This window comes from Oryctolagus cuniculus, chromosome 10, assembly GCF_051225735.1.
Source record: "Oryctolagus cuniculus isolate XC-2025 breed Fujian yellow rabbit chromosome 10, ASM5122573v1, whole genome shotgun sequence".
In the NCBI taxonomy this organism is placed as follows: Eukaryota; Metazoa; Chordata; class Mammalia; order Lagomorpha; family Leporidae; genus Oryctolagus; species Oryctolagus cuniculus.
The window spans coordinates 99,287,111-99,301,198 of NC_142876.1; the positions used below are offsets into that span (position 1 = coordinate 99,287,111).

Below are 14,088 nucleotides of genomic sequence, written 5' to 3' on the forward strand. Positions count from 1 at the left end.
TCCTAATTTAAAAATCCTGTTGTTGAGCTCAATGCACAGTAACAGCTAGCATTCAGCTTTCAAAAACAATTGCTGCATCAATATATATTTCATCTGATTATGGGCTTCTGGCAATCAATAAGTCTTATTAGGGAGACAGAATCACTCAGCTGTTTCCAAGATAAGTAGACAGCCAGTCTCCTCAGAAGTGACCTATAAAATCAGGGGAACACGAGGCTGTCTCAAGGTTAGAATCACTGCTGTGCTCTCAAAGTATGTCACATGTGGAAGCCTTCCCTCTGAGGCTCTGAAGCCAGGCTGCTGCACTGGGCTGTCCCAAGCCATAATCTGATCAGAACAAGGGAGAAACAATCTACTTTATGTCTGTTTGGGGGGGGGGGGGGGGAGTCAGGCCCTGATGAGATTCACAGCCCTAGCCAGACTGAGAATATGACTCTGGAACAAATCACATCACTTATTTGATCTTACATACCAAAGCTTTAAAAAAAAAAAAAAAGACCAAGGAGGAATATGAGCAGATTAGACCCAGGCAAGTAAACACTTTGTGTAAAGGGTCAAATAGCAAATATTTAGGTTTTGTAGACCACAGATACTCCCTGCTGTGTATTTCTCTTTTTTCCTTTTTTTTTTTCAAACAACCCTCTGAAAAGGTAAAAATGGCTCTTAGTCTTGTGTTGAATAAAAACAGGTTAGCCAGATTTGGCCTGGGCCACAGTTTGAAGGATTAGACTATACTCTCCAGTGTTGGCCTAGGACTCTGAATTGGAGAAACTGCACTGGATAAAGAAAAACCCTAAGAGATATGAGATGTAAGACGGTCCTTATGAAAAGCAACTGGTTGCAGGGTTGGTGTGGCCCATGCCACTTCTCACCATAGACACATAGCCTTAGCTGGGAATTTCTCTTCCTACCTGAACACGAGGATCTTATCCCCAAGCTTCACACTTTCCTCAATCAAGTGGAAAAGGAGTACCATCTTGGGAGAGTTCTCTAAGACTCCAGTCTGGTAATTAGTCAGAAGGTCCTTAGCCTATAATAAAGAATTGAGGCAGTTTGGAGCAGGCCCTTAGTTAGATCACCAGAAGTAAAACTCTCCCTCCCAGGCACAGTTCACTGGCTCCCTTTGTAGATTCCTGCCGAGACTCTGGCAGTATAGCACAGGTACATTCCCACCCTCTTCTCAGGTAGGCCTTGCATATCCCTTGAACAGTTTAGTTACTGAATGATCTGTTGGACTCACCCATTCATATGTGACAATGTTGTTGCCTCGCTCCTGGAAAGGGTTGAAGCCAACTCCCTGTAGGAACTTGCTATTGGTTGCCTCTCCCATCGAGGAAGCCAAAGTGTTATCTTCCCCCTTGCCTTTTGTTCCTGGGGGCAGGCAGCGGGCACTGGTCCCCGCAGAGCCAAGCTCTTCCACATCCAGGTCCTGCTCATTAGCCAGGTTTTCCTTTTGAAGAGCTTCATACAGCACATCAGGGTGATTCCAGATCTGAGGTTCAAGGAAGGGGAGAGGGGAGCAAAGGATAGAGAATATTCCATAGGTGACACAGGAGACTGGAACTATGCACCAACTCAAATACATACCCCACGCCAATGGTACACACTGTACACCAAAAATTACAGTATCTCTCATGTCTTCACAGTCAAAGGACCTGCATATTTGTCTTCACTTTCTTTTTTCTTTTTTTTTCTTTTTTTTTTTTTTTTTTTTTGACAGGCAGAGTGGACAGTGAGAGAGAGAGACAGAGAGAAAGGTCTTCCTTTTGCCATTGGTTCACCCTCCAATGGCCGCCACGGCTGGCACGCTGCGGCTGGCGCACCGCGCTGATCCGAAGGCAGGAGCCAGGTGCTTCTCCTGGTCTCCCATGGGGTGCAGGGCCCAAGCACTTGGGCCATCCTCCACTGCACTCCCGGGCCACAGCAGAAAGCTGGCCTGGAAGAGGGGCAACCGGGAAAGAATCCGGCGCCCCAACCGGGACTAGAACCCGGTGTGCCGGCGCCTCTTGGTGGAGGATTAGCCTAGTGAGCCGCGGCACCGGCTGTCTTCACTTTCATCTCTCACCACCGTAACACATGAGTGGGAGAGTTCACACCAGTGTGTGGTACCTAATCAAAAAGTCTGTTTCACAAGGTTTGATTCATATTCAAATAAGAATAAGAATGTCCCAGTTTCACTGTTCAGCTACTTTATGAAATAGGAAACAAGACTAATCTCTTCCTATGGATGCAATGTGTTTGCCTTTTGGGTGACTAATCACATGTCATTGCAGGAACTGTGCCTGTCGAGAGATGAGGACTCCTGGGTAAAGGGCAGGAAGGAGAGGGAAGGATACACTAGCACCAAAGCATCACCACAGACCACACTGACTTTAGTTTCCTAGCTCTGGTCTAGGTCTGTGGCCACATAAGTTTCCAAACCCCACCAGTCACCTACACACATCTCCGGCTGAATAATACTTAATATCATGAATAATACCTAATAGATCTGTTGAGAGCACAGCCAGAAAAACCAAGTCCAAGACACAGGTCCTTCCATAACCAGATGAGAGATCTCAATCTAATTAAATAATCGAATGAAAGGCACTCCTAATATTTTATGTAAGCCATGTATTTCTTGAATCCCAATTATACTAGCAGTCAAACCAGTCTGTCTCACAATATTCCTCTATCATCCCCTTTTACAAGTGAAAAACAAACAATCAGTGAGAAACAAAATGACTTCCCAAGTTTGGCATAGCCCTGGTCCCAGTTATACTACACCTGTGAGTGGCACCCCCAGCAATGTGTGGCACACCACCACACATCTCTCCTTGGAGTTCCCAAACTCCCAGTGCAATGAACTGAGGTGGCCTTCCTCTCAGTTTATTTTTCCTTTATCAAGCACTCTCAGCAAAGTACCTCACTGGGAACCACATTCGTCCTTAGTCCCATCTCAGTCTTCTCTGAGACCCCACATACCTTGCAGCACACGCAGAAAGCCTTGAGAGGGTTGAGCCCCAGCCAGCCGCTGCTGCCACAATCCCGGAAGCGGTCCATGAACTGCGTGTACAAGTCTCGCTGGATCTTGGAGAGCCGCACTAGGATCACATTCTCTTCCTTGGCAGGCAGATGAATCTTCAGTACAGTGTGGCCTCTCCTACAGGGCAGAGATCAGAAGTGGCGAGGCTGGGTGACCAGGAGGGGTCACTGCAGGATAAACACAGAACCTCCCATTCTGGCCTCATTACCTGCTTCAGGATCTCAATGTGCACTATGCTGCAACAATGCAGAGTGAGTGGTTCAGCAACCACTGGAAGAAACTCCCCTTAAAGACAGAAACTAAAACAAAAAGAAGAGAGACCTATCCAGGTCATAGCTGACTAGGGGACTTCCAGGTTCTTAGTCTAACTCAAGGCTGCCTCTCTGAGCTTTATCCACACATGTCATCACAACAAGGGAAAAGCAGAATATTGCTTCTGACTGGTCAAAGCTCCATCTACTGAGATGGTGAGCTAGTAAGGCCAGGCCTTTAGAACCACTGCATCTGTTCTCTCCCCTATGTCAGCAGAACACTGGCTCTCTCTTGCTTCTCTCAGCAAAAAAGGTAGGTTCTTGTAACTTTAAAGAAAATTTCTGAGAGAAGTACTTGTAAGCCAAACTTTCAGATGACTGAAACAGTGTGAAACATCTACCAGCTATTCACATAAAAGCAGGTTTTTCTACTGTGCCACTAGGAAGGGGTCCTCCAATTCCAACATCTCCCCTTCAAAATAGCCTCGCATGCCCACTGCACCAGGGGCCCCTGAGGATGGCTCACCTCTGCACAAAGCCCTCTAGGAGGCTATGCAGGACATGGCTCCGGTACCGCATGAGGCGGACATCCTGAGGCGTGCTGTCAATACACTGCCCATTCAGGATAGGGCGTTCAAACATGTTGCTGAATTCTTGCCGGGTGCCAAGGAAGTCTGGACGCACAAAGTCCACCATGCACCAATACTCGATGAGGTTGTTCTGCAGGGGGTACCCAGTCAGCACCACCCGGCGGCGAGAGCGAATGTTCTTCAGAGCCTGTGAGGTGCTGGCCTGGCAGTTTTTGATGCGGTGGCCCTCATCACAGATCACCACATCAGGGCCAGGGCGGCATAAGGCCTTCTCAAACTCTAGGGAGGGAAGAGGATCCGCGGTCAGAGGGTGAGAGGGTCTGTTCTTACTCAATAATATGAGAAGTAGGGGTGCACCCTGGAGGAGACAGAAGAAATGAAGGAAGCAGGAAAGCAAGAGTCAGCCCCCAATGATGAAAGGGAGCCAGCCAGCCACGCTCCTGTGCATTTGATGTGACGCTAACCTGGCCACTGACCCTTGCAACAAAAATCCCCTTTCCCCCATCCCTTTCCTTATTTTTTTCTTTAGACTAATCGTAAAACCGACCTGCATTCCTAGAGTTTATGCCAGCCGGGCAGCAGAGGGAGGAAATTTACAGTGCTAGCTTAGGATTAAAGGGTGTCTGGATGGTTGGCTCCACCTGAGGGCTGGCTGGTAGGAGCCAGACAAAGGACAAGGCCTTCCCATAGTTATTCACTGGTCAGCTAAATGATAAATTCATCCCAGCTCTACTACAGAAGCAAACCTAGAACAAATGTAATCTCGCTCAGCCTGTGGGCTGTACAAGTCCCACAAAATCATTTGGTCTGATCCTGCCAAGGCAACTTCCTATGAAACTTGGAATTCAATAAATCTATAGCAGGCTAATTTTTAAGTTGATAATGTTACATGGTCTGTGAATGATGTTATAAATATCCAAATGGCCCTTCGCAGAAAGAAGGTTTCCCACCCTTGAAGACCTATAAAATGAAATGGGCTCTGAGCCCTTAAAAATTTATTTCTGGGGTGGCACTGTGGCACAGTGAGCTAAGCTGCCACTTTTGACACCAGCATACCATATGAACATCGGTTCAGCTGCTCTGTTTCCAATCCAGTTCCCTGCTAATGTGCCTGGGAAAGCAGCAGAGGATGGCCCAACTTCTTGGGCCCCTGCCATCCAGGTGGGAGAACCAGAGGGAATTTCTAGCTCTAAGCTTCAGCCTGGCCCAGCCCCAGCTATTGCAGCCATTTGGGGAATGAATGAGATATGGAAGATTGATCTCTCCCTTTCTCTCTGGTAACTATATTTTTAAAATAAAATAAATATTTCAGGGCCAGCACTATGGTATAGTATGCTAAGCCTGTGGCACTGGCATCCCATATGGGCACCAGTTCGTGTCCTAGCTGCTCCTCTTCCAAACTAGCTCTCTGCTTATGACTGGGAAAGCAGTAGAAGATGGCCCAAGTGGTTGGGCCCCTGTACCCACAAGGGAGACCTGGAAGATGTTCCTGGTTCTTGGCTTTCAATTGGCCCAGCTCCAGCCATTACAGCCATTTGGGAGTAAACTAGCAGATGGAAGACCTTTCTCTCTGTCTCTCCCTCTCTCTGTCTGTAACTCTACCTCTCAAATAAAAATAAATAAAATCTTTTTTTTTTAAGATTTGTTTTATTTATTTGAAAGACAGAGTTACTTAGAGAGGTAGAGCCAGAGAGAGAGAGAGAGAGAGGTCTTCCATCCGCTAGTTCACTTCCCAAATGACCACAATGGCCAGAGTTGAGCTTATCTGAAGCCAGGAGCCAGGAGCTTCTTCTGGTCTCCCACGTGGATGCAGGGACCCAAGCACTTGGGCCATCTTCTACTGCTTTCCAAGGCCATAGCAGAGAGCTGGAATGGAAGTGAGCAGCCAGGACTCAAACTGGGGTCCATATGGGATGCTGGCGCTGCAGGCCAGGGCTTTAACCCACTGTGCCACAGCTCCAGCCCTAATAAAAATCTTTTTAAAAAACTTCATGGAAAATAGAACAAGATGGATTTATAAATAATAAATAAATAAATCTTTAAACAAACAAACAAACAAAAACAGTTTTAAAAATCAGCAAAGCTCCTCAGAAAAGGGAAGAATTAGGACTTAGAGGAATGGTTTCCACTAAAGCAACTGGTATAAATTCCTTTTAGAAATTCATAAGCACTACTACTCTGTTAGGGAATTTTAAAAAATATTTAGTTGAAAGGCAGAGTTACAGGGAGAGAGGAAGAGGAGCAGGAGAAAGAGGAGGAGGAAGAGTAGAGGAGAAGAGAGATCTTCCTTCTGCTGGTTCGTTCCCCAGATGGCTGCAAACACAGGAGATGGGCTGTTCCAAAATCATAAGCCAGGAGCTTCTTCAGGGTCTCCTATGTGGATGCAGAGGCCCAAGTATTTGGGTCATATTCCGCTGCTTTTCTCAAGCCTTTACCAGGAAACTGAATTGGAACTGGAGCAGCCAGGAATCAAACTGGTGCCCTTATGGGATGCACGTGTCGCAGGCAGAGGCTTAACCTGCTATGCCATAACACTGGCCCCTATATTAGGAATTTAACCTAATTTCTTAACGTTTTCTCAGAACATCTCTAAGAAGTAGTAAAGGGAATGGGTCTCTCCCAACTGTTATGTAAGAGAAACAGAGAAAGATGGACAGGAGTCCCCCTTCACCAGTGGATGGCCTAGCCTCATCAAAGTCGCACTGCTGGCAAAGCAAGCAGCACCTCCCGAGAGCCACAGAGCTTGTTCCACCTAGCGGGGGGGGACCAGGACTTCCGTTACATGACAACTCACAGCAATAATGCACTTCACATTTGACTAGGTGCTATCCACAGACACTATTTCTTCTTTCCTCAAACCCCCCCAAGAGTATTCCTGGGAAAGGGAAAGGCTGCCCACCTCTCCGAAACTCCTGCTGGCGATCCTCCTCATCCAGATCAATGATGACCGGGTGAGAGCGTTTCTTGGACTTCTTCGTTCTACCTGTGGCAAAGGATTTCTTCAGAGTGAGGAGTCTGTACATTTCATACCCCATCAGCAGCACCCCACCCTCTGACACCCAATCAGCCATCACTTTAGCACGAGATGCCATCGTCCTGCAAGAGTGAACAGAGAAAATTGTGTGAGATGTGAATTGTATCTCAAGAGTGCTGTTTGTTTTTTTTGTTTGTTTGTTTTTTTTTTTAAGGTGGACAGAGAAAAAAGTATTACTTTTTCTGCTGCTCTCCAGGAAGAATTCCTCACAATCAAAGTTATGTTGATATACATTCAGGGCTCCTCATTGCCAAAGATTACATGTGGTGCCAAGCAGAGGGCTATCCAATTACCCAAGGATCTGCCTAACATCCCAGAGATACTAATTGCAGTGCAGATGGACTGGCTTACTGGTGACGGTCAAACAGCAGGGGCAAAAGGTAGAGAAAATACCAACCACCTTGGAGGTATACACATGACTACAATTCAAGGTTTGAGGGAACATTTCAAGTTATTCCCACGACAAACACATGGGAATAACAAAAGAAAAGGCAACATTCTGCACTTCACCTCCCCAGGTTCCAGGGAGTAAAGAGCCGAGGATAAACTGTAAAGGGACAAGAGCAGCAGAGCCCAGATGACCCTCAGCACAGTGACTCTACTCCTAAACACCTGAGTCCTTATTGTACTTCACTGACTGTACATGCACTAACAGTCCTGAAACCCAAGAAAGGAGAACAAGTAAATCATCATAGTATCACAGTCTGCTGGTTTTTACATATGGAATTTATTAGAGAGGCACAGAGATAGATAAAGACACAGAGAGCTCTCATCTTCTGCTGGTACACTCCCCAGATGTCCCGAAGAGCTGGAGCTGGGCCAGGGCCAGCAGTTGAGAATGCAATTCATGTCTTCCACCTGTGGACAAGAATTCATTTACTTGAGCCATCACCACTGCCTTCCAGGGTCTGTATTGGTAGGAAGCTGGCATTAGAAGACAGGAATGGAACCAAGGTACTCTGATGTAGGATGCAGGTGTCTTAACCACTAGGGTGACTGCCTGCTTCTGATATGTATGAACCAACATGCCAAAGGCAGCCTCCACAAAAAATAAAGTTTATCTTCTTAATTAATCCAAGCCAATGAAGGGAAAGCACCATAAGGATAGGTAGCTTGGATCAAAAAATAGCTTTAGATTTTTGGAAATCAGGTTGACCTTATAAAATGGAAACATAAATAATTTTATTTAAATCAAAAACAAAATTTGTACCTCTCAAAGTTTTGGAAGTTGGGGCTGGTGTTGTGGCTCAGCAGATTAAGCCACCACTTGCAATACCAGCACCCCATATTGGGAGCACCAGTTCAAGTCCTGGCTGCTGGGCTTCTGATCCAGCTCCTTGCAAATGCTAATGCATAGCACCTGGGAAAGCAGTGGAAGACTGGGCCACCTTCCACCCATATGGCAGACCCAGATACAGTTCCTGGCTCCTTGCTCCCACCTGGTCAAGCCCTGGCTGTTGTAGCCATTTTGAGAGTGAACCAGTGAATGGAAGATCTCTCTTTTTTCTGTCGCTCCCTCTCTGTCATTCTATATAACAAATAAATAAAATAAACGTGTTTTTTTTTTTTTTTTTAAGTTTTGGAAGTTGTACCATTTAAGGCCACCTGTACAGGCAGGTATTGCATTGCAGGGGGTTAACAGCCACTGCTTGGGACACTCATATCCCATATCGGAGGGCCTGGGATTGAGTCTCACTTTTGGTTCTAATCCAGCTTCCTGCTAAAGTGCCTGGGAAGCATCAGATGATGGCCTAAGTACTTGTGTTCCTGCCACCCATGTGGGAGGCCCAATGGTGTTCCTGGCTCCTGACTCTGGCCTGGCCCAGCCCTGGCTGTTGCAGCCATTTGGGGAGGGAACCAGCAGATGGAAGATAGTATCTCTGTCATCTGCCTTTCAAATAAGTAACTATTTTAAAGAAAAAAAAATCCAACTATAGTTTAGTGCTTAAAAGAAGAGACTGGGGGCCGATGCTATGGCACAGTGGGTTAAGCTGCTGTCTGTAGTGCTGGCATGCCATATGGCTGTCAGTTCAAGTCCCAGCTCCTTATGCCACATAGGCTCTGACTTGGATCTCGGATGTTCCACATCTGATCCAGCTCCTTGCTCATGTGCCAGGGAAAGCAGAAGATGGCCCAAGTACTTCAGTCCTTGTATCCATGTGGGGGACCCATAAAGAGCTCCTGGCTTCTGCCTTTGGATCAGCCCAGCTCTGGCCATTGAGGATATTTGGGGAGTGAACCAGGGGATGGAAGATTTCTTTTCTCTGTCTTTCCTTCTTGCTCTGTAACTCTGCATTTCAAATAAATAAATCTTAAAGAACAAGAAGATGGTTAGGTTTCTAAGATAAATGCAAAGAGTAAAAAGCTAGAAGATGGAAGGTTCCATTCTATCATGCCGAGTTTTATTACTGTACACATGGGAAAGTGTGACCATGTCCACAGATTCTTCATGCTATAAAAGCATCTTAAAGCATAATACAAGAAACTTCCCGGCTACAGAAGTCTGGCTTTATTGAAAAGCTACTCAGAGAAAAAAAAATGGAATGCAAAAGCAGAGAGAGGAACACATTAAGAAGCCAAGGGAACCTGGGAGGATGGGGCATATTCTCAGACTGCCTGGACAACTAGATCCCAGGGAATAATTTAAAAGGAATGGGGCAGAGAGCTTAGGGCAGGCCACCTACTTGTGCTCATCATTCAAGATGTGAACTTTAAAAAATCGAGGCTGGATTTCTTCAGGCTTGTTGTCAGCTGGAAGGGTTTCAGGAGCTGGGAGCCACATATTGAACTCTGCCAGCCAATTTTGAAGGGTATTAACCTACCAGAAAGCCAAAGAAAAAATTTTAAGGAATGTTTACAGCTGAGCTCATCAAGCTTTTCAGGGCATGGCAAAGATACAAGAGACTAGGTGAAGCTTGTCCCCAAATCCTTACCGGCACAATGGCAAGGACTGTTTTGGCTGGCGTGTGGCGGAAGAGGACATCAATGAAGGAGATCACTTGCAAAGTCTTCCCCAGACCCATGCTGTGGGCCAGGATACAGCCAAAGCCACTACTGGTCTTAAATCTCTCCAGGGACTCCACTAGGTTATCATACAGGAACCGGATTCCACCAATCTGACAATGAAGAAACATAGATAAATGTCAGAGGGACTGGTAAAGACCAGGGCTCTAGCTTTATTCACTTCCAAATTCATCAGAATTAAGCAGAAAAAAAGCGTTATAATGGACAGCTGGTGTGGACAGCCACTGAAGTTTCCCTATACCCTGACTGGTCTATTGGCTGGTGACAATATTCTTAGAGAAAATGCAGAAAAGCATTCACCTATATACTATACACTATATATACTCTATACTATACCCTTCCCTCTGACATAACAATCTGCTATACCAAGTTGCTGACAGGGTGTTTCACTCAGTCTGCCCTCAGCCTTGGGGAGCTCATCATCCCCGCATGGTAGCCCTTTACATAAGGAGTCCTATTTTAGGGTTCTCCTTTTATTTTAAATTTATTTTATTTATTTGAAAGTAGATATGGGGAAGGAGAGAGACAGAGAGAAACAGAGACACAGAATCTTGCATCTGCTGGTTCACTCCCCCAAATGGCCACAAGGGCCAGGACTGCGCCAGGCTGAAGCCAAGAGCCAAGAGCCTCTTCTGGGTCTCCCACATAGGCCATCCTCCACTGCTCTCCCAGGTGCATCAGCAGGGAGCTGGACTGGAAGTGGAGCAGCCAGGACTCAAACCAGTGCCCATATGGGATGTGGACACTGCATGCAAAGGGTCAACCTTCAACGCCGCAGCACTGGCCCTCTTTTTTATTTTATTTTTTTAAGATTTACTTATTTATTTAGATAGAGTTATAGAGAGGGATGGAAGGAGGGAGAAAGGAGGGAGGGAGAGGGGGAAGGTAAAGGGGAGAGGGAGGGGGAGGGGGAGGGAGAAAGATATCAATCCTCCACTGTCCAGATGTCTTCAATGCCCAGTGCTGGGCTAAGCTGAAGCCAGGAGCTTCAACCAGGTCTCCCTGGTGGCAGGGGCCCAAACACCTGAGCCATCTTTCACTGCTTTTTCCAGGCCACTAGCAGGGAGCTGGATTGGAAATGGAGCAGCCAGGACATGAACCAGTGCCCACATGGGATGCCAGTGTCCCAGGTGGCAGCTTTACCTACTATGCCACAATGCCAGTCCCTGTTGTTAGAGCTCTTAAGCTGAATCATCCTCCTCTAGCTTCACAGAGCTTTAACTCACTGATCCTGTTTCCAGGTTCTGGATCAACATCAACGACTCAGCTCTCTCCAATCAGAAAATCCCTCTGACTTCTCTCACCTCTCTCCTGCATCCACTCTCCTCCTAATCAAAGCACTGCTCTTAGGGAGTGTCTTGATCTGTCTTCCTGATCCCGCAGCAGAAGGTACGAGATTATTAGGCCAGGAGCTCCAAAACCTTCTGCATGGTAGGGCAAACTCTCTTTCCCGTGTCAGAAATTCATCAGGAATCAGTAAGCACCAAGACCTTTCTGATACTGGGTTGGCATTGTGGCACAGTGGGTTAAGCCATCACCTGCGACACTGGCATCCAATGTGAGCACTGGTTCAAGTCCTGGCCGCTCCACTTCCAATCCAGCTCTGCGATAATGTACCTGGGAAAGCAGAAAATGGTCCAAGTGTGTCAGCCCCTGTCATCCACATGGGAAATCTGGATAGAGTTCCAAGTTCCTGGCTTCAGCCTGACCCAGCCTTGGCCAGTTAATTAGCAGACAAGAGATATCTCTCTCTCTACCTCCCCTCCGTCTTTCAAAGCAAATAAAAATCTCTTTTTTTTTTTTTTTTTTTTAAAAAAAAAGACCTTTCCAATAGCTGCTGTTGGTATCAAACAAATACTTTACATGCTGTGATGCTAATAACCACCAGCAGGCAATGCCCACAGCAAAGAAAAGGAGAAGAGAGTCTAGATTTGCTGTACCTGATGAGGTTTCACGGCCCGGGCCAACTGAGGGGCCAGGAAGACATTCTCCTCCTCTGGAGGGTGGTTCAGGTTGACAAGGACCCGCCCAAGAGAGTCATGCTGGTTCAAGATATCATTCACATGGGTGCCCCCCTTCTCCTCTTCCTCATCCTCCTCACTGACAGACTCACTGCTGTCCACAATGTGCAGAGTGTCCTCCTCTCCAGAGCTCAGTTCAATCACCTCTGAGACAGCAAGAAACAACAACAGAAAAACAAAAACACATGGGAGCAGAGATAATTTACTGCCTATTGTCAAAGCAGAGGACACAGAAACTCAATGTTACCACTGTCGGCAATTACAACATTTTTTAATTTTTATTATTTCTCTCTTCAGCTTTGAGTTAAAATAAGGAGAAAACAGAGGGTCAGGAGAAAGGGGAGGCACCTCTGGCTCCATCTTACCATCTCGACTGCTTTTTTCATCCTCACTGCCACTGCTACTGTCCAGACAAATGACTTCCTGGGCCAAGACCTGAGGAGGCAGCTGGGGACCATCACTTGCTCTTAAGACAATCTCCTCTACGGAAGAAAAGAAGGAAAGGCAGGTCAGAACCATGTTTAGCTCAAACATATCTCCTAGAATGAGTCCTCACCCTTCTCTGCTCTCTTATGGGGAGTATCCACTGGGAAAAGAGGCAGAGGTTCTCAATTCTTAGTCCTCTTTCCAAAACTTCCTTTCTCTATCGGTTCTGGCTTCCTGCAATCCATGTGACTAGAAAAGGTCCTTAATCCTGTGGCATGTTGAGATTCAAAGTTATGCATAGCAATCTAAATAAAAGTAATTCGAGGAGTATATTATCTTTACTTTTTAAATGTAGTTCTTCTGGTTGGGTGCTATTAAGAAGCTGAAGGACTTTAAAGGATTCCTGAGAGGCTATAACTTTATTCCAGGTCTGTCCCTGACCACTGTGCCTGCCAAAGGTCTCTTCTCCCTGGAGCACAGGGCCTTTGCTGCCTCCTTTACCGCTTACCTGGGAGGAACTCCAGGGGAACTGTGGGAATGGGGGCTGCATAATCCTTCCTCTGCTGCTCCAGACGCTTTCTTCTTTCCAACTCTTCCTGTTGTGCTGCTTTGGTAACTGGCTCCAACTGATCTTCCCGGAGTAGCTTTCTAAACATTAGAAGAGAGAGTGTCCAAGTTGGCTTAAAATTCAGACTATGTAAGGCAAGCTAAACAGGGAAATCACCACTACTGAGCTTAGAGAACTGAGGGCAAAAGAGAAGTAGCCACTTCAGTCCCACCAAACCCATGCAACCAGAAGAGTAAAAAAAGAGACACAGAGACAACAGATTTCAAACCTTAGTGGTTCTGGGCTAACAAACTTTCCATACATTCTTTTAAATTTTTAATCAATTAGTTAATTAATTTTTTGGAAAGGCAGAGAGAGAGAAATAGAAGGAGAGTTCTAACTGCTGGTTTACTTGCCAAATGCCTGCAACAACCAAGGTTGGGCCAAGCCAAAATAAGGAGATGGGAACTAAATCTGGGTGTCCCACATGGATGGCAGGGACCCAACTACTTGAACCATCACGTGACTTCCTAGGGTGCTCACTACAGGAAACTGATTTTCAGAACTCAAACCCAGGCACTCTAGGTATAGGTGTCCCAAGCATCATCTTAACCACTGGGACAAACACTTGCCCCCATTTTCCATATTATTCAACTTCCTGTCAGATGCCCCTGCTGACTCATCTCTGCACATAACATATCAAGAGTAAAAGAGAAGGGGCCTGCGCTGTGGCACAGCAGGTAAAGCCATCACCTGCAGTTGCCAGCATTCTATATGGGCATCGGTTTGAGTCCCGGCTGCTCCACTTTCGATCCAGCTCTCTGCTATGGCCTGGGAAAGCAGTAGAAGTTGGCCCAAGTGCTTGGGCCCCTGCATCTACATGGGAGACCCAGACAAACCTCCAGGATTCTGGTTTCAGTTCGGCCCAGTTTCAGGCATGTGGCCATTTGGGGAGTGAACCAGTGGATGGAAGACCTCTCTCTCTCTCTCTCTCTCTCTCTCTCTCTCTCTTTTTGATTCTACCTTTCAAATAAAATAAATAAATCTTTTTTTTAAAGAGTAAAACAGAATAATATACAAGTCAGAAAGAATAAAAGCAGTATTAAAAATAGTTATGTGGGGGCCGGCACTGTGGCGCAGCAGGCTAAAGCCCTGGCCTGAAATGTCGGCATC

At 46.3% G+C, this 14,088-nt stretch overlaps 1 protein-coding gene across 3 annotated transcripts in view; it reads right to left on the reverse strand.

Annotated features, from left to right (window-relative positions):
• Positions 1-14,088, reverse strand: part of RAD54L2 (RAD54 like 2) — a 126,854-nt gene that overhangs the window by 17,568 nt on the left and 95,198 nt on the right. For all 3 annotated transcript variants that reach the window (XM_070050757.2, XM_002713224.6, XM_070050756.2), the window contains exons 4-13: positions 12,877-13,016; positions 12,308-12,424; positions 11,862-12,088; positions 9,831-10,013; positions 9,582-9,715; positions 6,763-6,959; positions 3,800-4,142; positions 2,962-3,139; positions 1,241-1,492; positions 912-1,030 (exon numbers count right to left, since the gene is read on the reverse strand). In XM_070050757.2, the coding sequence (XP_069906858.1) occupies positions 912-1,030; positions 1,241-1,492; positions 2,962-3,139; positions 3,800-4,142; positions 6,763-6,959; positions 9,582-9,715; positions 9,831-10,013; positions 11,862-12,088; positions 12,308-12,424; positions 12,877-13,016 (1,890 nt within the window). The remainder of the gene's footprint in view (positions 1-911; positions 1,031-1,240; positions 1,493-2,961; positions 3,140-3,799; positions 4,143-6,762; positions 6,960-9,581; positions 9,716-9,830; positions 10,014-11,861; positions 12,089-12,307; positions 12,425-12,876; positions 13,017-14,088) is intronic.